This window comes from Podarcis raffonei, chromosome 7 (assembly GCF_027172205.1).
Source record: "Podarcis raffonei isolate rPodRaf1 chromosome 7, rPodRaf1.pri, whole genome shotgun sequence".
NCBI classification, from domain to species: domain Eukaryota; kingdom Metazoa; phylum Chordata; class Lepidosauria; order Squamata; family Lacertidae; genus Podarcis; species Podarcis raffonei.
This window is the reverse complement of record NC_070608.1, coordinates 23,674,041-23,697,263: the sequence shown is the minus strand read 5'-3', so window position 1 is coordinate 23,697,263 and position 23,223 is coordinate 23,674,041. Positions and strand designations below refer to the sequence as shown.

The 23,223-nt window shown below is 40.6% G+C and overlaps 1 protein-coding gene across 5 annotated transcripts in view; it reads left to right on the top strand.

Annotated features, from left to right (window-relative positions):
* Positions 1 to 23,223, top strand: part of VPS13B (vacuolar protein sorting 13 homolog B) — a 370,069-nt gene that overhangs the window by 255,887 nt on the left and 90,959 nt on the right. For all 5 annotated transcript variants that reach the window (XM_053395521.1, XM_053395520.1, XM_053395519.1 and 2 more), the window contains exons 34-36: positions 1,456 to 2,158; positions 9,494 to 9,631; positions 19,204 to 19,608. In XM_053395521.1, the coding sequence (XP_053251496.1) occupies positions 1,456 to 2,158; positions 9,494 to 9,631; positions 19,204 to 19,608 (1,246 nt within the window). The remainder of the gene's footprint in view (positions 1 to 1,455; positions 2,159 to 9,493; positions 9,632 to 19,203; positions 19,609 to 23,223) is intronic.

Genomic DNA, 23,223 nt, shown 5'->3' with positions numbered 1-23,223 from the left:
TTTTGTGCTGAACATCTTCTAAGTGGACCATATTGCCTTTTCTTTAGCGACAGGCCTATTGGGAAGACAGTGGCATTAGTCCCAATTCTTTGCTTAACCACTCAACAGTTCTTGTGGTGCACAGCAATGCATTGAGTGGGAACAAAGTCAGCAGGACTTGTTTGTCGTCATGACTTCAACACACAACATCCTGTTAGCGACCAAAATGGTTTAAAGATGTGAAAGGCAAACAAGTGGCTTGCTGAAGGAACTGGTCATATTTTCTCTACAGCAGGGGTGACTAAACTTTTTCAGGCTGAGGACCATACTGACTCATGCTCCAATCTCTCCTCCTGGGGCCAAACTGGGTGTGGCAGAAATGTATAAGTGGGCATAGAATCAGAAAATGGTGGAGCTGGAAGGAACCTTGAGGGTCATCTAGTCCAAACTGCAATGCAGGAATCTCAACATGTGGCCCCCTCCAATCTACTTTGAAACCATACTGGACCCTGCATGGCCTTGCAAATGTGCTAGCAGAACAGCCAGTGTTAATTTTGTTAAGAATGAGTTTTCAGGGGTGGGGCTCAGAAAAGTCTTTTGGCTCCACAGAATCATGGCTGCGGGGCGGGGAGGCTATGAAGCAGTCAGTAACAAATATTGTTTTATTTTTATTTATTTTGATAATAATTGATAAATTTGGAAGCTTTGGGGGATGACCAAAAAAATCTTTTGGCATCACAACAGGGGCCTATAGCAACAATTGAGTTATAGAAGTTCTAATAATATATTTTTTTAAAGGAAGAATTTTGTGGGTCATGGTGTCACAGCAGCAGATCAGTAATCCAGCCAGCAATTTTAAATACTATATACTACTGGTAAGCCAGGTGCCCCCCCATCTTATATTTGTGCAGCTGGTTCTTCCTGCCTAAGTGTAGAACCTTACCTTTGTCCCTATTGAAATTCATTCTATTAGTTTGGGCCCAGTTTTCCAATCTGTTAAGATCATCATGAATCCTGATTCTGTCTTCTGTGGCAATAACTACCCCTCCCAGTTTGATGTCCTCTGCATATTTGATGAGCACCCCCTCAATACCTTCACCCAGGTCTGTTATTTAAATATAATTAATTACTTAAAAGGCAGCTGATCAGTTAAAACATCTTTAATTGGCTGACACACTATCTTTTGAATTCCTAAATGGTCTGAAAAACAAATTAGTTTGAACGTAGGAAACATGTATTCCTCCTGCCACATCTTTCACTAGCATGTCATTAAATATGAGTCACCATTTCTCTGGAACAGACACCTGCTGAGTTTTCATGAGTGATTCCTATTTTAAAAGTTAACTTGGCAAGTTTCTTTTTTTATAGAATTCTCTCTCTCTTGACCTCATGTTTATATAGCAATTGTTTTATGTTGTGAAATGGAAATACTTAGGATATGACTATTTTAAGTTAATATGCTATTTTTCTTCCCAGGTTTCCAAACAGGAACAGAAAAAAATGGATACGTCTGATGGAGGCATGACTGAAACATCTTCACGTTACAGTGGAGCCCAAGACAGTGGCATTGGCAGTGACAGTGTTAAAATCAGAATAGTCCAAATAGAACAACACAGTGGTACCAGCCATCACCGCATTGCCCGTCCTTCTCGGCAGTCTTCTATCGTGAAGAACCTGAACTTCATTCCCTTTGATATTTTTATTACAGCAAGCCGAATATCCTTCATGACTTACTCATGTGCCACTTTACCTAAATCAAAATCGATGGAAGATCAGAAAGATGGAGAGAAAGCAGCCAAAACTTCATTAAACCTTCCTGAAGCAAACTTGAGAGCTGAGCACGATTTCAAGAAGCCCAGCGGAGCAGGCATTTCATCTGTAACAGCAGATGACCTATTGAATGCTAACAGTTCACTGCCTTCTGGGAAAAAAGCAGGTCTTCTATCTCTTGAAAGTCTTCATGCTTCTACAAGATCATCCGCTAGGCAAGCCTTGGGCATAACTATCGTTCGACAGCCTGGTCGCAGGGGAACTAGTGACTTGCAGTTAGAACCATTTTTGCACCTTGTCGTATCCCAACCTTCTTTGATCTTAAGCTGTCATCATAGAAAGCAGAGAGTGGAAATATCTGTGTTTGATGCTGTCCTTAAAGGTGTAGCTTCAGACTACAAGTGCACAGGTAAGACTATTTAATGTCTGACAGAATAATAATTCTTTTGTTCAGAGATTACCTTGATGTACTATTGACAGCTTTCCTTCATGACTACATAATCTGGCCTCTGCTCAAGTTCAGAAACATTTTTTTTTTTAAATCTTAAGAAAGCAGAACTGTATAGCTAAATGTTTCAGTTTGAAGTGTTTTCCCCTTTTCTCGCACAAACCAGTACATGAATGTCATTGTTGTTTAGTCGTTCAGTCGTGTCCGACTCTTCGTGACCCCATGGACCAGAGCACGCCAGGCACTCCTGTCTTCCGCTGCCTCCTGCAGTTTGGTCAAACTCATGCTGGTAGCTTCAAGAACACTATCCAACCATCTCGTCCTCTGTCATCCCCTTCTCCTTGTGCCCTCAATCTTTCCCAACATCAGGGTCTTTTCCAGGGAGTCTTCTCTTCTCATGAGGTGGCCAAAGTATTGGAGCCTCAGCTTCACGATCTATCCTTCCAGTGAGCACTCAGGGCTGATTTTCTTCAGAATGGATAGGTTTGATCTTCTTGCAGTCCATGGGACTCTCAAGAGTCTCCTCCAGCACCATAATTCAAAAGCATCAATTCTTTGGCGATCAGCCTTCTTTATGGTCCAGCTCTCACTTCCATACATCACTACTGGGAAAGCCATAGCTTTAACTATTTCCTTATTAACCTTTAAAACATCTAAATTGCTCCATATAAAATGGAGTGCTTGCTGTGGAGCAGTACTGTTGTTCCTATGACATCTTTCTTTTAAGCAGCACTGCCTTAGGAGTACTGCCTTTGTAAGTGCTGCTTTAAAAACCTTTGGGCCCATGAAAAGCCTTCTAGTCGGCTTATCAGACCCAAGTATTAAAGGGAATCTGGATCTGCTGGTTTTCTCTGGGGGCTCTACTTGACCAATGCACATTTGGCTGTTCCCCAATGATTTTTAAAAAGATATGATTGCATATCGGTGTTGTTTTGAAGGGTCTGTTCCATGCTGCTATCTCAACCCTATTTTCACTCCTGCAAATGTCATGTCAGCCACTTGTCCACTTGGTAACATCGGGGTTTTGATTTCAAAGGGTGATATGAATACTGCACAGATATTTGTGGGGAAGTGGCCACAGCTAAGAGGACCTTTGCACAGAAGAGAAGGACCGTGCAGGAACTATCAACCACCCTGCTGCCTGAGACCCTTAGAAGGAGCTGCTACCTAAGGATTTTCTCCTGCTCTCTGAGATCGGGCAAGGGGTGGTGGGGAGATCCCTTGCCTTTTTGGCAGAAACCTGAGTGCGTTTGAATGTTACTGGTTTTCAAAATATATTAGAATTTTGTATTTGTGTGGCATCCTTTCTGAGCCACTTGGGCGGCCTTTTTAGTTGGCACTTAAATAGGCAAGAACAAAAGATCCCAGGTTCCATCCCCAAACTCTCCATGTAGAGAAGGGAAATAAGGTAAAGGGACCCCTGACCATTAGGTCCAGTCGTGACCAGCTCTGGGGTTGCGGCGCTCATCTCGCTTTATTGGCCGAGGGAGCCGGCGTACAGCTTCCGGGTCATGTGGCCAGCATAACTAAGCCACTTCTGGCGAACCAGAGCAGTGCACGGAAATGCCGTTTACCTTCTCACCGGAGAGGTACCTATTTATCTACTTGCACTTCGACGTGCTTTTGAACTGCTAGGTTGGCAGGAGCAGGGACCAAGCAACGGGAGCTCACCCTGTCACGGGGATTCGAACCGCAGACCTACTGATTGGCAAGTCCTAGGCTCTGTGGTTTAACCCACAGCGCCACCTGCGTCCCAGAGTAGGGAAATACTCCTGCCTAAAACACTGGAGAGTCAGCCAGCATAGACAAGACTGGGCTAGATGGACTAGCTAGCTTCCTAGCTTATTGTGGCTGATCATGTACAGAAGTAAGGACTACCATATTGGTATGTATGTGCATCATTTCCAGAAAAGGATGAAAAGGTAATGACCTGAAACAGAATGATTTTCTACTTTAGTCCATTGCCAGTAACAAGCATTAAATAGGAAAGAAAATACCAATCTTCTCACTGACAAAACTGACAAAAAATGGCAGAATTTTGATCCGAGATACTGTTTCTCTATCGCTCCAAAATATGGATATTCATATTTGAAATTGTTGGCCTAGATTTACTTTAACTTCTTCAGCATGTGATGGCTTTAAGATTAACAGCAACAATCCTTCTCCTCTTGCCAAACTTTGGGCAATCCATTTCATTTTCAGAAAAGAAATACATTGTTAGATTTAGATGTAATACACCACATTTTTATTCTCCAAATTTCTGCCTAAAGATATTAACAAGTTTGTTAAATGTTTTCAGCAAAAAGAAGAGTAAAATCATAGTGAGAATAAATGCCATCTGTACTAAAGCTGTCTGTAGAATAAAATACTGAAGAAACTGAACTGATAACTTGGCCGGGATCCAAAGAGCTACTTTAGATGTACCCAGCAAGTGCAAAGTTTTCACCTTGCCTCTAAAATCCCCTCTCTTTTTGTGTAGTTTAGATTTTGAACATGTGGGCAGGGCCTGTGTGCTGTATTAGTGTATAGCACCAAGTATCTTTTTAATATTTTTATAAGGAATAAATGGTGATGACAATACACACTTTTCTTTCTCTCTTCTGAGATGTAACAGGAGCATTTTAAAGCAGCATCACTAGTATATGTAATAACACGTGCTCCTCAGATGGGTCTAGTGTGTGGTCATCAGGTAGGTCATTTTCCCTGTTTGCAGGACTCTACTGGCATCTAGAAACTAGATTAATGAATTAATTGAATGCTTCAGCCATGAACTACAGTGGTACCTCGGGTTACATATGCTGCAGGTTACATACGCTTCAGGTTAGAGACTCCGCTAACCTAGAAATAGTGCTTCAGGTTAAGATCTTTGCTTCAGGATAAGAACAGAAATTGGGCTCCGGCAGCACAGCGGCAGCAGGAGGCCCCATTAGCTAAAGTGGTGCTTCAGGTTAAGAACAGTTTCAGGTTAAGTATGGACCTCCGGAACGAATTAAGTACTTAACCCGAGGTGCCACTGTATTCCATTTTGGAATACTTTCTGTTCACGAAAGTTTCTGAATTCTGAGTTCCACTGTAAAGAGGGCTACTGGTAATTCTAGCAACCAGACACAGACATTTACTTATTGTGCCACTGTTTGGCCACTTGCTCGAATGGTGTCAGCTTTGTATCTAGTCCATCTGCCCATTGCCATCTCTCTCCTCTTTGTGCCCATGTCTGTGGTGGCTCTTAACTATTTAAACCTATAAACAAACAACCAGATTAAGGTATTTTATCAAGTAACCAGTATCGCATCAAAGCCGTTGTTGTGGTGGCTTATTTAGCAGTATTTCATTGGCTTTATTTTCAAAACTTCAACCCTTAAAGCACAGACTACTAAGAAAAATAAATGTGGCTTTACTTTGACCAAACAAAGCAACGATGTGGCTCCATGAAGTTTTAATTGTCTCATAATTGTCAGAATTTGTGGTCAAAACTCGCTATTCCATCACTCCTGAGGAATGTGGTCATCCTATCGTGTCAGCGTCATCGTTTGGCGGTTTTAAAAAATAAAATAAATTAGATTTGCCACACACATCTCAGGGATATTTGGCATGTATCATTTATTACCAGAAAATATGTCATTGGGAACTGTGCATGACATTGTTTAAACCATTTAATTCAGTTAGTAGCATTAATATTCCAGCCAATTCCTGCAGCTCGGGTCTGAAGGATCATCTGTTAGTACTTTGTGGGGGAAAGTGGTATCTTCCAAAGAAAATGTAGGGTTCTGAAATAAGAAAATTAGTGTGTGTGTGTATCTCTAGCTTGTGGGCAGAGCTCCCCTGAAGCTGAAGACAGCAAGGAAGCTCCTCATATGGAAATGTGATAATACATACACCACAGATGTTCTATAAAGAAGCCGTTGCAGCCTGTTCCTGATCTGGTGTGATAGGTTGGGACACTGGAGGAGGAAGTTACTATTTCTTTCTCTCTGCTAATATAATAGGAAATGCTACTTTTCTCCACTGTCAATTTATTCCTAATCTCTGCTTCTTAATTCTGTCATACTAATAATGCATCAGCATGTCTTCCTGCCTATATTTCGCCCCCCCTTAAGAATCTGAATGACTTTTGTCAAAGCTTTTTGAAAGTTTAAGTATAGAATACAGTACCTACTTATTTATAGACTGCACCAGCTGCATAGAAAGCTGCCTTATATCGGGTTGGACTTCTCCCATCTGCCCCAGTTTTGTCTACTCTGACTGGCAGTAGATCTCACCCAGCGGTGAACTGTCATGAAACCTTCTACATGATCCTGTTAACTTAGGTGTGCCAGGGATTGAACCTGGGATCTTCTGTATACAGAACATGAGCTGTACCATTAAGATGCCATTCCTCCTCTATATTACATTTTGAATTTTTCGATACAACAATTCTAAGTGGTTGGTGAGGCAAGACTTCCCTGTGCTGAAATCACAGCACATCGACATGTTCTGTAATTCTAGTTTTAATTGTGCTTTTCACTAGTTTATCCATGATTCATTAGGATGATGGTTTTTATATAATACAAATCATCAGGTTATTCAGATTATGTGCCCTCCCAGTAATCTTTTTCTTTATCTAAATTTACAAAATTGTGAAGCATATTCCATTAGAAAATAAATGGAATATGTTTCTCAGACAGAATCAGTGAACGTATGCAATTTCTCCTTCAGACATAGTTCGTTAAGTATCCATTTTAACAATCTCAAAATTTTTGATAGGGATTGACAGGTCTAATGGATACCCTCATTTAATTAATGTTACATCTGGTGTATTCTCTAGGGTTGTGTGTGTGTGTGGAGGGGGGTGTTTGTGTTGTTCTTTTTTACAAAAACGCAATTTTTTGATTGATCCAGGACAAAGTGCCACCTTTCGGAAATTCCCCCAGGAAATCAATTCTGCCTTTGAAATCCCAATAGTGTCCGGGAAAATCTGGGCGTATGGCAGCCCTATTTTAAGGCAGTACTGCCTAAAAGAAAGATGCCCTAAGAAGAATTGTGCTGCTCCACAGCAAGCCCTCCATTTTACATGGAGCAATTCAGATGTTTTAAAGGTTAAGAACAATATGAATGTACTGTTAGGAAACATATATTTGTTGAAAAATCAACAGTTTCAGTTTGAGTTATTTAAGAGCTCTCAGGTGAATATTAATGAGTTGTTATTTTTTAATTTGTCAGTTAAACAGATATACTTGGTTTTATAGAGAGAATGAGAATTTGAATTTAAGGACTCATATAAAGTAACCTAGCATAATTGGATTGCAGTATGACAAATTTAATTTTAGTGCATGAGAATCTATAGTATCCGATGAACAATTATAATCTCGTTGACACCTTTAAAAAGGCAAAAGTAGTTGGATGTTTTATATATTATTTCTGGATTTTAAAGTTTTCAATACAGTGCTGTTTTAGATATGCATTTTTGCTTTTTCTTTGCTTTGTGATCTATTCTGATGAAAATTGTATACGAATATTGGAAATAAATAAAATGAACTTGAAGGGTTGATTTTACAATACAAAACACCCAATCTTGGTGCTGAAGGGCATTCTATGCAGAAAATGCCTTTAAGCTATCCAGTATTGTATTCTTTTGTAATTATCAGTGGAGCAGGCAGTAATTTTAAGTGAAAGAAAAGGGAGAGCTTATTGTAAAACATATAGTGCAAGCTTGCACAGTGTTGTAAAATCAAGACCTGAATATTGATCAAATAATGATATTGAAAAACTGACAGAGGAATGTGCTAACTTTTAGTTTAACCTTTGACTTCCCATGTAGAACTAAAGTCACAATTACTTGGTTTCAGTATGTTATTTGAAATTACACAAGGTACAATATCTGCCAGGTTATATAGCAATCCTGTGATTAAGTCAAGAAATGCATTCCAAAACAGACTTTTATATGTCCACACCACACTGCCATATGTTGACTATAAGCAAAGGTATGAAACTACCGTACTTCAAAAGAAAGCACCACATCCTACTTGTGAATAAAGCTATTGGTAACATATTTAAATTATCTAACTATCAGGGAGCAGTATTCTCTGCAAGCATCACTATAGAACAAAAGAGGATTAAGGGTCGTGGTGGTAATGCAGTGTGGGATTAAGCCAGAATGAAACAATTTTGTGGCTAAAATTCTTAAAGCGGTTCTTTTTAATGCTCAAGCACTGCAGCTACTTAAGAACAGAAAACAAAACACCCAATAGAAATATTATAACAAAGACTGTGGGTTGCCATAGATTTTAAAAGTTTTACGCAGTGCTGATTTCTCATATACATTGTCCAGGACATGAAGAAAGACAGAGAACTGAAAAGTACCAAATGTGAACTTTTAGTCACAATTGGGAATATTAAGGATTGAGCAAAGGGGTTTCATTAAAGAGGGCCAAGAGGAAAAGCTACTGAAGTTAACTTCAAAAGCCTAGTAGTAAAAGGGGATTGCAATGTCAGTGAAACTGCAAACTGTATCAAATAACCCATAAGTAGAACCACTCTACTGCATTTCCAAACATGTGGTTTTCTGATCTCCAAGGCTTGTTTATAGTTTATTCCTTTTCTTATTTGCTTGCTTTTACTTTTGTGCTTATCGTTTGAAAAGAATGCTACAAAATTTTGAATGCATTGCTAATAGGGTTAGAAATTAGATCATAGACCTATTTTGAATGCACGGTTAATAGGCACCTATTAGTTGCACTGAACTTAACTGTTTATACATGGCACCTTTAAACATTTGTTGGTAGTATCTGATGATTTGCAGCCATTTCTATAATTATCATGTTATAGTATTTATATGAGATATTTGTGTACACTGTGGCCCGGTTTGCAAGACAAAGTAAGCCAAACCATGGTTTACCAGGGCCGGGTGAATGTGTGGGCTCAAAGACAGACCCCATACTGTTTAGTTCTCTCCTCCCTAACCATGAGCTGTTGTAAAGGTTTGTTCTTGGCTACAGTTTGTGGTTAGTGAGTAGATACCATAATCACAAGCCTGGTTTGGACACTTAGTGTTGCACAGGAGCCGAAAGAACTAGGGAGGAGAAAAACAGCTGTGAGTTCCTTTCCAGGAGGCCACCACTTCTCACTCTCCCATCAACCTGCAATTTTCCTTACTGTGTCACATGAACCTGGAGTTTATCTATATAAACTAGATGGTATATGAACAAGCCATAGATATTTAAAAGCTATGAATGCACATTACTTCCCTTCACTACTTTATTACATTGTTGGCTGTCGTATTAGCAACATGTCATAACCAGACTCTTCTCACTGTGGTAGACCCTGGAAAAACTCTCCCAGAAACGCTGGACTATTGCAAGACATGGTTACAGACAGTGGCAGGGGAAATCGATGCTAAAAGCGGCATCCCACCTCCTCTCATCTCATTGCAGATTAAAGACTTCCTCAATGGACCAGGTAAGCATACCGTTATGATTACTCTTACAAAGCAAGAGGCGCAAGCAACAGTTAGGTAAGGTTCAAAGTCTCCCTCTTTCTTTTAACCGGTAGTGTTCACTGGGTAACCAAGTCCATGCTTCCCAGTTTCGTGTCCGATTGTGGGCTTTTTGTCCATCAGTTTTCCCAAGGATTGCTGTTCGTTCCAATTCTGCAGTAAACAGTTTTCCCAGAGAAAGCAGCAGAAGGAGAGAAAAAAAGCCCCACTCAGACATGGACATGGAAATCACACACCTGTGCTCGGAAAGCAGATTGCAAAAGGAAGTCTAGATAAGCCCTTAGTGTAGTTTTTGACAAAATAGTATCAGTAGTAATTCACAGTAAACAGGTATGGAACCCTCAGCCAGGAGTTGATCTGGGCTGTTTGAAAACCCACATGCATGGAGCAAGTTTCAAATGATCTAAACAAAATAATCTAGGTGGCACTCCACACATAGGGCAACATGACCATATAAATAGTCGATAAAGAGAGTAAATACATCGCTACAGATGCTGGTATTTAAGTTGTGTGCCATTCTATAAATATGTGGGCTGATGGTTTATGTTAAATAATTCCTTAAAATTATATCACAACCATAAATATTCCAAGGTGTATACATTTATTATTGATTACTGTAGGGACAACTAAACTAAATTTGTTTTTCAGCACTTTTATTTCAACTCTTACAAATGCTAGCAAAATAAATTCCAATTATCTCAAAATTTATAGAGTGAATAAATGTCAAGCTATACTGTGTTTTTTAAACCAGCTCTTTCCATTCATTTGTAAAATACTTAGGAGAAAATTATTCAAGATTTCAGTTTTTATACTGTAGGCTAGCATGTAACTCACTTTATGTGACATTTTATACTAATAAATGCAAATGTGTCTGCAAAAGATTTGCCTCCTTAAATTTACATTACCTGTTTGTAATGAGAGAGAGAACTTCCCTGAGGTCTCCTTCCCCCTCCCCCTCTCTCTCCACACCTATACTAAGTACATTTGCACACACTGAGAAGGGACTTGCATGCTGCTAGGTTAATGTATGAGAGAGAGAGAAGGAGATCTCAGTCACCAAACTGTGGTTTATTTTTAAACAAACATCCTTAAATTTAGCACATCCACAAGAGTTGTTCTTTTGTACATGAGCTGGTAGCTTTTAAAGTTCTATTTTAACATGCACCATCTTGTTCTCTATTTGCAGACTAATAGTGGTGAACTGCATTTGAAAAGATGCAAAGTTATATTAAGCCCTTGTTGGTCAGCTAATTGTTACTGGCCATGATGGAGATTATCATATTCTTTTATTACCTCACTGTTCTTTCTGATGGATAATTTAATATTTTTCAAAGATGAAAACATCAAATTTGGGAATGTTTTGGCTTCCCGACATACTTTATCCCAGTCTTTGTGAAAATATATTACAAAAACTCAGCAATTCATAAAGTTTAATATACCTAATAGTCACTAATTCCAAGTCTAAGAAAAATGCAAGCTTTCTTCTGCCAAAATGCACGCCCTTGTTGTTTTCTTGGAAAGACCTGTATGTATGAAATTATAAAGTTCATCAAATTTTAGCTGTATGAGTTATTTTTATGTACAACATTTTATCCAGTCAAATTAAGGAATATGGTAGACTCTGTTTTATCTTTCAGCAAAGAGGCTGCAAGTGGTTTGTTTGTCTAGGTTTTCCCCTCCCCCACTTCTGTTGGTCGCATGTTGTGATGAATAACATGCCTCTCGCCATACATAAAAAAGCACTTTGTAGGGTTCCCTCCCCCTTTACCTCCAAAGGCAACAATTGTACCCATTAGCAAGGTCAGTGGTTTGGAGAAACCTGGAAAATAGCAGCTACCAGAAACCCACTACAATAATATCTCCAGCAGGTGATAGATTAGTTGGAACAAATTGGAACCATTGCACTTCGACAATCCTGGTTTCTTTCAAGCTGTTTTAAAATGTCGTCATTTTAATACACAGCCTCAGCCCTGCGGAACAGTCCACAGCAGGTTAATTTGAATCGTATGATGTGTCACTGCCCTCAGTTGACATGAGCTCCATTCCATGTGTGAAGCCATAATAAATCCATTCCCAACCGAGGCAAATTCCCTGTGAGAAGGTGAACTAATCCAGGCCTCACACTGGCATGTTAGCCCTCCATAATTGAAAGCAGGGCCACCTGTTCCCAGCACAGTTAGCCTATAGAGAGAGAATTAGCATTAGATCAGATACTTACTATATTGAAAAATCATTCATATTTTTGCGAGTTCAGCTGTGGGCTGCTTAGCATGACATCATATATAAACCTAGGAATGTGCCCACTTGATCCCAGTTTAACAGTTTTGTTAACCATGGTGTTGGTTAACTTTGAAATGAGAATTTTTTGATTTAATGAGAGCTGACATGTGAGAAGGGGAACTGACCGGGGTGCAGACTTTTCTAATTAACTTAGGGTCATTTGCAAAAACACTCGAACACTCCAGTAAGGGTTTTTTTCATTGCTTTGTTACAAATAGGTTTTTGAAATAGTGACGTAATTGGATAGCTGCATTTCTTAATAGAATGAAGAAAACTGTGCCAGATAGTAAATATTCATTAACACAGGTATGGTTTTAGTTGTTGCAAAGCATAGTTCTAGGAAATGCTTCAAACAGCAAGAAATAGTACCTTCTCCATCCATATGAGATATCACAATCTTCATAGTCTTGCTTTTGTTTTCATCAAGTATCTCTCTTCACACCCCAAAAGCCCTTGAGCTTTTAGGTTTTCACTATATGTCTTAATTTTGGATAGATTAATTGTTGCTAAGGGAGATAATTTTCACCAATTCATACTCCACCGCTACATCTACCTTAGCCCCCAGAATATCTATCCAAGAAGGAGCAAATCATGATTGTAATGGATCATGATTGCGATGGAAATGGTACATACTGCTTTTTCCATATGTACTTGCAAAGTAGGATAGTGAAAATAGCAACAGTGGGAAGCAAAAAGAACGAGTTTCTGTCCTCTTCTTTTCCCTTCCTCCTCTGCCATTCTGATAGATTTCACAGTGACCTGGATATGCTAAACTAAATCATGGCCAATAATGAACCTTTGGTGTAAAGTGGTATATAAATTATATTCAATAAATAAATGAACACAAGAGTGTACAGCTTCCTGAAGAGGAGTTAGAGGCTGCTTCACTCTCCCCTGGTAATTTTGCTGCTGCACCATGCTGATTGTAGGCACTGCTTGGCTTAGCATGTCATCAAAGCCAAGGCTTGTGGTTTAGCGCTCTCCAGATTAAGCACATGCTGCAACCAAGGTTTGTCCTACAGTTTATGGCTTGAGGTTGGTCTGGGAGAGCTAAACCCTGGTCTGGGGGACTCTTAAGTGAAACTATGGATTAACTCAGTGCAGCACAGTGCAAAAAGATCTCAATCTCCTTTCCCTGAGCCTGCATCATGCTAAGCAATGGTTTGGCTCAGTGCAGTGTTTCTCAAACTTGGGTCCCCAGCTGTTGTTGGACTACAACTCCCATCATTCCTAGCTAGCAGGACAGTGGTCAGGGATGGTGGGAGCTGTAGTCCAACAATAGCTAGGGACCCAAATTTGAGAAATACTGAATTTGAGAAATATTTGAGAAATACTGACATATGACTTGAACGATGGAGGAAGCTGAACTAAAATGAACAGAGAAATTATTTTAATGAATGGGAGCATCAAGAGCTGGACAATTAAAGTGGAGATTCAGGGCTTGGAGAAGAATAATGGCCAAGAAAAGAAAAGAAATAAAAGTATAGGATAGGTCGTTTGTTCATTGTATCATTAGTCCGGCATCATGTACAAGCAATAGCAAAGGCTGGGCAAGGTTGTTAGCTTTAGCATTTGGATCAAGAAGAAAAGGAGAAAAGAGGCAAGCTTTTCACATTACACACTTTTAAAGATATCGTTAAGGAACATACCTCTCAGATAGCATCAGGTGAACAACTAGAACGACCTCCCTACAGACACTGCATTGGAAGCAAGTTCAGTTGGCATTAGATAAACTTCCAAGTATGCATGTTCCAGTTCCAATTTGGCAAAAACATGAAGAACTGAGATTTTGAATTCAATAGTTAAATGGGAACAATGTCTCCAATCCAGTAAGGAGCATGAGCACACTGAAGACTTTCAGCAGTCCCTCAGGAAAGCTTAAAAAGCTGTTTGGCTGTTTAGTAATGTGAACTTCCAGAAAGGAAACCTTTGGTCCAGACTGTGGTCCAGTTCACACATAAAGTTAAACTAAACCATGGCTAAGTGTGACTATGGGGGCGTGTGGATAGTCCTAGGAAAAACTTGTGCTGTGATGCTTCTCTGGTCCTGTTGTTGCCATGTTACCTGGGGCTAAGGCATAGTTTGGTTTAGCATTACGGCTGAGCTCAGGTTCATGGTTCCTCTCCCCTACCACAAGCCATACATCAAGAACCAACTTTGGCTAAAGCTCATGGGTTGTTTGAAGCAGGTGTGGGGAACCCTTGGCTCTGCAAATGTAGCTGAACTACAACTCCAGTCAGCCCCAGCAAGCATGTCCAATGGCCAGGAATGACAAGAGTTATTGTTCATCACCATCTGGAAGGCCAAAGGTTCTCCACACTTGGTCTAAAGTGAAACAAACCATGAACTCAGGTTTAGATGTACAGTGGTACCTTGTGGGAGCCAGGAAGTCATGGCAAAGGTTTGTAGTGCCACCTGGTGTCTTGCTGACCCAGTGACCAGCATGTCTGTGCCTTACAATGTATTGGGATTGTATTGACCTTAAATGGAGTTGTGTTTCCTCTGGGCAGTGATGACCCTATATGGTGTGGGTGGGTTTAAGCCTTGGCCGGATGAGGTAACATGAGACACTGGGATGCAGCCATGCGGCTGGGGAGAACAAAGGATAATAAAAACGGACTGGAGAGGAGAAGATGTCTGAAAGAGCTGCCCCTCAGTCCAAGAAAATATGCTAGCTCTCTGCGTCTTTATTTTATGCTGAATTGCGCCTCTTGGAACAGCTGGACTGCTACAAGTGGTGCCCCGTGTGAGGCTGAATAAAAGATACGACTGAGGTTTTTAAAAGAGAGCTAAGAAGCAAGATAAAAGCAAACAGTCTGAGGCAGACTGTGAGAGGATTTTTGATCCAAGCAGTGGATATCATCGACTTACCTCGCCCGGCAAGGGCTGCAAGCGCTATTCATCTTCGGATCCAAGGTGAGTCGATCCCTTAAATATTGATTTTAGAAAAATGGGCAGCTCTTTGACTACTCCCCAACAGAAATTTTTAAAAGACTTAAAATTTCTCCTCTCCTGCAACAAATTGGAAGTTCCTGAGGGAGATTTGATACAGCTCATTCTGGCAATTGATGAGCATTGTCCCTGGTTTCCTGCAGATGGGACTTGGGAATTAAAACATTGGGATAAGATTGGAACACATTTTCATGGGCATCCCAGCATTGGTGTTCGGAATTTAAATGCATGGTGCAAGGTTCGATATGCTATGGGTTCTTTATCACCAAAAAATATCTCCATGGCTGCATTGCCAACACAAGCTTCAGCTTCTTTAATTCAGCCTGCTGTCCTGCCATGTGTTCCAGCCCTCACTTTGCCTGCAGCCCCAGATCCCAAACCTCCAGACTGCAGTTCCTCACCAGAAGACCCAAATCTGCAAAAATACCGTGGTCTGGCTGGAAATGATCCTGCTCTTCCAGCAGCAGAAGCAGCTACCCCTTTGCAACGTGCGGTACTTGCCTGTAACTTAACTCAGGATACTATGGCATTCCCTGTTATTGTGCCCACTGCTGGTGCTCCAGCAGGAACTCAAGCCCAGCTTTTGGTGCCTGATGACTTCAAGCTTTTGGCACGTACAGTTTTACCCCCATCAGCTGGTGTATTGTTTGCTCACGAATGGGAAATTGCCTGTGGTGCTTATGCTCCTGCTTTACTGCAACAAGCAAGAGGGAATAATCCTAACCTTACCCTCGCAGATGTCATAGATGCCATGATGGGGCATGGCCCCTTTGCTCAGGCTTCAGTACAAGCCACACTGCTGCAGATCTTATTGAGGGATACTGCTCTTGCTGCTAAACAAGCAATGAGAAAAATCCCAGAACCTAGAGAATCATATTCTTCCTTTATGGACAGGCTGATTACAGCAGTGAGTAGCCAAATTGAAAATCCTGAAGCCAAACAAATAATTATCAAACAATTGGCCTTTGAAAATGCCAATGAGGAATGTAAAGCTGCATTACAACTGATTATACACCTTCCTGCCACTACGATGCTACGCATTTGTCAGTCTGTTGGTACAGCCACCCACAAGGCTCATTTGCTGGCAGCAGCGCAAAATAAAAACCAGCCTGTAGCCATCAATACAACGTTTCCAGCGTGGCAAACCAAGATCACTGATACCTCAGTGTGGGTAGAACAGTGGCCTCCACCAAAAGAAAAAACCGCAGCAATGGCACCATCTCGTTTCTGAACAGCTTATTTCTGAACAATTAACTTTTGGCCATATTGAATCATTTTCATCCCACTGGATCCAGCAGACAGGAACAGTTTGCTTTTACATTGCCAGTATATAACAATTTGCAATCCACCCAGCGATATCAGTGGGTTGTTCTGCCACAACAGCATGCGGAACTCCCCTACACTTTGCCAACATTTTGTGAATGAAGCATCGAAACCTTTCCGCATGCGCCACCTAGAGGTGCTGAACACAAGCTGCATCTGGCAATATTTGCTACACCATTGTTGTCAACAGGAAATTTATATGCTCAGACGGACAAGAAGAAGACTATCTGCATTATAGAATGGTTACATTTACCTCATACCCCTTCAAAGAACATTTATTCCGCAAATGAATCCACATCAGACAATTGTTATGAAAGGACGTTCACGTGCTATAACTTTGAGCAGTTTTGATGTTGCATCAATTTATATGCCTTTTTCACAGACTGAACAGCAGCATTCATTGATCACAAATGCTGCCGTGCAAATTGTTTTGGCTGATTTTATAGGTCATCATTTTTAATCCTCCAAAGGATGACCGTTTGACAATTTCTGACACAGGTCACTAATGTTTTGACTAACCCCTTGTCTCTCACACCTCTCCCCTCTACACTAACCCTCTTCACGGATGGAACAAGAAGTAGGGGGGTGGTGACGTGGGAGGAGGGAGGAAAATGGAAAAGTTTATTTACCCCTCCACAGACTTCTGCCCAGCGAGCAGAGCTAGCGGCTGTGATTCTTGCCTTTCAATCCTTTCCTACTCAACCTTTCAATCTTATTGTGGATACTCAGTATGTATATCGCTTTTTGCTATTTTACCAATATCTTATATAACTCCTTCCTTGGATTCTGACTTGTTTTCCTTGTTTCTCGCCCTGCAAGCCTTACTTCAGCACAGAGAGTTTCCTTATTATGTTGCACATCTTCGCTCCCACACATCACACCCAGGGTATTTAGCAGAGGGAAAATTCAAGAGCAGATTCAGCTCTGAAGAACATTTCTGCCTTTTCTCTCTTTTCTGATCCTATACTAGGTCATAATACCTTTCATCTCCCTGCGAAAGCATTGGCTAAGCAGTTTTCTATTCCTTTGCCCCAAGCTAGGGATATTGTGTCCCAATGTGCTTCTTGTTCTAAATCTCAGCTGGCCATTCCTTTTGATGCTGTCAATCCTAGGGGCACGTCTGCATTGGCGTGTTGGCAGATGGATGTCACACACACACCTGTGTTGGCTCCATTCTCCAAGGTTCACCTCACGGTGGACACCCACTCTGGATTCATATGGGCTACGCCCATGAGGGGGGAAACAGCTCAGCATGTCATTCAGCGCACTATCCGCTGTTTCTAAGTCATGGGTAAACCTACGCACATCAAAACTGATAATGGTCCAGCATATATTTCTAAAACATTTTCAGAATTTTGTATGTTGTGGAATGTGAAATTAACTCACGGTGTGCCTGTTAATGGATCTTTTCAATTTACTAATATTATATCCCCTAAGCAAACTTTTTGGCCTCCAGTACAATTGACCCTCCATGAGCCTGCCCCCATTTGTTTTCAAATTAAAGAGGGGAAAGAATCATGGGGCATATATCCAAACTGTCAATATACATTGAAATTCATGTTTAATAGCTCTTGTTCTCTTACAGGAACATACAGTGACCAATCTCAGTGCTATAGAAGCGATACCAGTGCATGGCTAAAAACTAGAAAGGAAGCCTACCATGCAGCTTGGAATCAGAATTCTTATATTCTTAGCTTCCGGATGGAAGTTGGCTTCGACATTTATTGATTATAGTGATTATTATAGTAGTTATTTGCATTATTTTGTGTTGCTATATACAATGTATTCCTTCTTTAATTTCTGTATGTACTGCATGGTTCTCCAGTCACAAGAGTCGCTTATCGCGCTCGACATATGGCTCTGATTAAAATATAAAGAAAGAGGGCATGTGGGAGCCAGGAAGTCATGGCAAAGGTTTGTAGTGCCACCTGGTGTCTTGCTGACCCAGTGACCAGCATGTCTGTGCCTTACAATGTATTGGGATTGTATTGACCTTAAATGGAGTTGTGTTTCCTCTGGGCAGTGATGACCCTATATGGTGTGGGTGGGTTTAAGCCTTGGCCGGATGAGGTAACATGAGACACTGGGATGCAGCCATGCGGCTGGGGAGAACAAAGGATAATAAAAACGGACTGGAGAGGAGAAGATGTCTGAAAGAGCTGCCCCTCAGTCCAAGAAAATATGCTAGCTCTCTGCGTCTTTATTTTATGCTGAATTGCGCCTCTTGGAACAGCTGGACTGCTACAGTACCTCAGGTTACATATGCTTCAGGTTACAGACTCCACTAACCCAGAAATAGTGCTTCAGGTTAAGAACTTTGCTTCAGGATAAGAACAGAAATCGTGCTCTGGCAGCACAGCGGCAGCGAGAGGCCCCACTAGCTAAAGTGCTGCTTCAGGTTAAGAACAGTTTCAGGTTAAGAACGGACCTCCAGAACGAATTAAGTACTTAACCCTAGGTACCACTATAATGCAAAGCCAAACCATGGCTTACCTCTGGGTAGCAGGACTGCAGCAGGACTGAAGGAGAAGCAGCATAACCACAATTTTTCCTTTGCATAGTTTTACTTTAAGGATTCCCAACACTTTTACTACATAATCCCCTCCCCCCATCTGTAAAACAATGCTCTTCTCATTATGTGTTTTGTTAAAACATTTGCTGGAAGGGCTGCACTTTGAATATTTATGAAATTATAAATGCAATTAGCCAAGAACAGATTGCTGAATAATTTGGGTTGTATTCAACTATGTTTTACTCAGAGTAGGTCCATTGAAATTAATAAACATGACGAAGTGAAGTCCACTAATTAATTAACTTGGAAGTAGGAAGCCAGTTTATTACCTTCTTTGAAAAGCAGTTAGATTGAACTTTCATTTTACAGTAAATTAAATAATTGTTTGAGGATGCATAATTTTTATAGGAGGAAAAATGGTTAAGACAAATTTCTCTCTCCACCCCTACTTTCCTATTTGTCCCACAGCGGAGATAAATGTGGATATATCAAAGCCTCTGAAAGCAAATTTGAGCTTTGTCAAGTTGGATCAAATAAAACAATTTCTGAAAAAGATCAGAAGCAAAAGTGATGATGAGACTCAGGAGGAAAATGCTTCAGCAGCTGATAGCCTTCCAAAGAGGGATGACACATTAACATCCCAGTGTTACAAAAGCCAGATTTCTGACTCTGAAGACCATGGTGATGGAGGACAAAAGGCATCCCAAGAAAACTTATGGATGGGCATTTCCTTTTGTCAGAAGGTTTCTATCCACACCACTCAGATTGTCATTTCTATGGAAACTCGTCCAGATCCTAGGAAACCCTGCCTATTAACATCTTTATCAAATCTCAGTGGAAATTTGAGTGTCAAAGCCAGCTCAAAGAGCAAAGGTAAGAACATTTTAAGTCGTACTTGTTTATCACAATGGTATCATGAGAACACTGAAATAGAAACAACTTGAATTAGACACAAGGCACTGGTAGTACCAGTGGATTGACATGCCTGTCTGTTGCTCCCATTTCCAGTACTTAAATGCAAGAGATCTCTAGAAACAATTTTATTCCATGGCTCACCTGTGGTTTATGTAATTTTGCTTAGATTTGATCCCTGAAAACAGAACTTTAATTCTGCTTATTATTGAATTTGCATGTCAGAATATGTGTGAATTTGCATGTCAGAATATATGTATGGTTTAGTTAAACTGAGGAAACTGCTAAAATAATTTAAGTTAAAATAATATATGTGCTTGAAACAAAAATAATGCAACACTTATAATATGCTTTGGACTCTGAACTAGAATACAATTTGTTTATATTGATTAATTTGCAAGTTATCAACTTGAGTAAAGCATTGGCTCCATAAGATGCAATAGCATATAAAAGTACCAGATGATTTACTGAATATGCTCCTGCATTATATGTGTATGAATGACACCCATGACTGTGTTCTAAGAAACTTTGTGGTATCTACTGTGTGCTCAGAGGATCAGTACAATTCGCCATCATAGGCCCAGTTCAGATAAACCAAGGTTTAGAACTCGGAAGATTGGTCCATGTGATCTTGTGCCTCCCCTCTTGCACATATTAATTGTTACCACCACCATCTTTCTTCCTAGGTTTGGCATTAGTTGTTAGTACTAACCCAGTGCAAAAATTAACCAGATAATTTAAGTGAGTTTCTGGATCAGTTCAGACAAAATGTGAAACCATGGTTTAGCATTTCAAGAACAATAGGAGCATTTCAGTGTTGAATAAATCAGTTTCTTGTGGTGCCCAGACACAGGAAACCACAATCTATTCTACCTGTGGTTATTTAAACCAACTAGTTCAAATCCTCTAGCTGTAGTTTCAGAGCCTGAATTATTCAGACTAACCACAGCTAAAATAAACATGTGTTCCCCCAGATTCAGATATAATGGTAAACTGTGGTTAATTCAAAACTAAACGTGGAAGCTTTCAATTGCTCCCCTTGATGCATAAAGAGAAGAATGAAGAGATGAACATGTATGCCTGAGGCTCACTGCAGGATGTTCTCACAGTGTTAAGCCATGAGGGCTGGGGAATTTGTGACCCTCCAGAGGTTGTTAGACTCCATCTCTCAACAGTCAGTACTGCCAATCATCAGATTTGATGATAGTTTTTATCTGGAAGGCCTCCCTTCATTCTAGCGTTACACGATTACACATGAATTGGGCTTATGAGTGTACTAGGTTTCATTCTGATCTGGTTCGCTGATGTCAAATATACAAGAGTGAGTGTGGAGTGCTTTGAGGAGTGTGCACAATTCTGTGGTCTTTCCCTTTTTCCTGTGACCTGGTTTTCCTGGAGCCTAGTGAGTGGCATGTGAATATCACCCAACAGAATTTGAGACATCTGTCCCGTTTGTTCGATAAAACAATGGATTATGATTGCCATTATGGGAACAACTCTATACAAACCTTGAGCTCATACACTCCGCTGCCACTTCTCCTATTGTGGCACAGCCACAAAGAGAAGATCAGAGATCTTTGGCTTCCAATTTTGACTAATAGCAGCTTGTCATTTTGTCCAAACCAGGACAAACTATGGTTAATCTTAACTATAGTTTATTAAGGCAAGCTGGCTGTGTAAGCAAAGGTTCAGTGTTGACTTGTTTATATAAAAAACAGATAAATTGTTGTTTTGTCGGAATAAAGACAAACTGCAAACTGTAGTTAGTCAAAAGCAGAAGCAAAAACTTCCAGTTCCTTTGCAAATATGCTCAAAGGGGGGGGGGGTCACATGAGATGGAGATTCATCAAGGGTCATTCCCATAATAATAAACCATAGCTGTTAAGTTTGAACAACCGTAGAACATTTGGTGTTTTATTGAAATATTGGAAGCATATTGAACTGGGGATGAAATACTACTTAGCATATACTAAATCAATATGCCATAGATTTACTTTTTTTAAAAAATGATAATTTAACCATCCTTTGGTTTGAAGTGGGGGGGGGCGGATGGAATCCATGATGAAATTATGAAATCAAGTCCCAAATTTTCTCCACTAATTCCATTAATTATTGGAAGAACACAAAGCTTAACTAAAAAGCATGAATCATAAGTGGTTTATCATTAAGCGTTTGAATTTAGTGCTATTTTTTAATGCTATGTTGGGGAATCTCATAATAAAAGTCATTTAAATTGTACATTTTCCTCACTGGATATTGGCCAGGTTTTAGTGAGTTGGCATAAGTAGCTTAAGAGATAAAGATAGCAATTTGTAGCTGAGAAATATAAGTTCCAGGCCAAGCGAGGTGATTTATAGCTTTTTCATCAGGAATCTTCCTTCTTGGGCCAATAAATCTTAGCACTTTTTATTGTTTTAAAAGTTAAAAATGAAAAATTTAAGGTTCATAGAACATGAAAGACTGTGGAAGTGCTAGAGGCCAAAATAATTTTTATCCATTAATAAACTGCTGAACAGACAAGAGGAGCTAAGGCATTCCCACCCTTTTCCAGTTGTGTCTCAATTGTAGCATGAAAGACCACCGGCAGGAAAGAATACACGGCATTCTTAACATATTTACGTACTTATGAGCCCATCTTGTCAGTTCCGATCGTCCTTTTCAAACGCTTTCCCTCAGCTTCTCTTGCGTTATTGCTTGACTGGTATGTTTCAGTTTCTACAAGAAGTCCCTCTATCTCCAAGCCCAGGGTCCTTCCTGTTCTATATGAGGCTGTAAAGAGCAATTTGGCAGGCTGAGCAGTAGGTATCACTGTTTCTTGAACTTCATCCATCTGTTTTGACAACATAATCCTAGTGAGTGGGTGGGTTGTACCCAGACCTGGTTCCGGGTCTTGAAGGCACATCCTCATCTGCAAGACTTAAGCCCAAGTGACTGCAGCTTGACAGTCACCCTTACTCACGTGTCCACTCACCCAAGTTGGCAGGTGGCAGTGGTGACCAAGAGCAACAGTCGTGGCCCAGAGAATCAGACAGATAGCACAAGGTGGCTTCTTTTCCTAGCCACCATTACCACTTGCTCAGTGGCTTGCTTGGGAAAGCAAACAGACTGTGCCCCTTTCCTCATGAGTTGTGGTGGCTGCTCCTAACAGATGTTGCCACTCACCATTTCATTTCTTTGGGCAGGCAAAAGAAGATCAATGGCAAGTAGCAGCTACTGCCACCTTCTGCCCCTGCCTGGAAGAGAAATGTGAGGTGGTGGTGGTGCTATGCAGTGTGGGGAAAGGATTGATAGCACTCGCTCCTGTGGCTGTAGTGGGACTTCACAAACCATTGATTCCCATTGATGATGGCATATTCCTCCATTCTAGAAATCTCCTCCACATAGTTTTCTGATATGCAAGGGAGAAGCATTATAATCTGCCCTTCTACCTGACATGCTAGGTACTTTTTTGCAGATGGGGAAGGGTCCAGGTGGGAGGAACCCATCATGGGAGTGACCGCACACCTGCAGCCTGAAGTGGCACAGCCCAAATGCAGGTTGAACATTTCAGTGAGAATTAGCACATTCTTCTGCAGT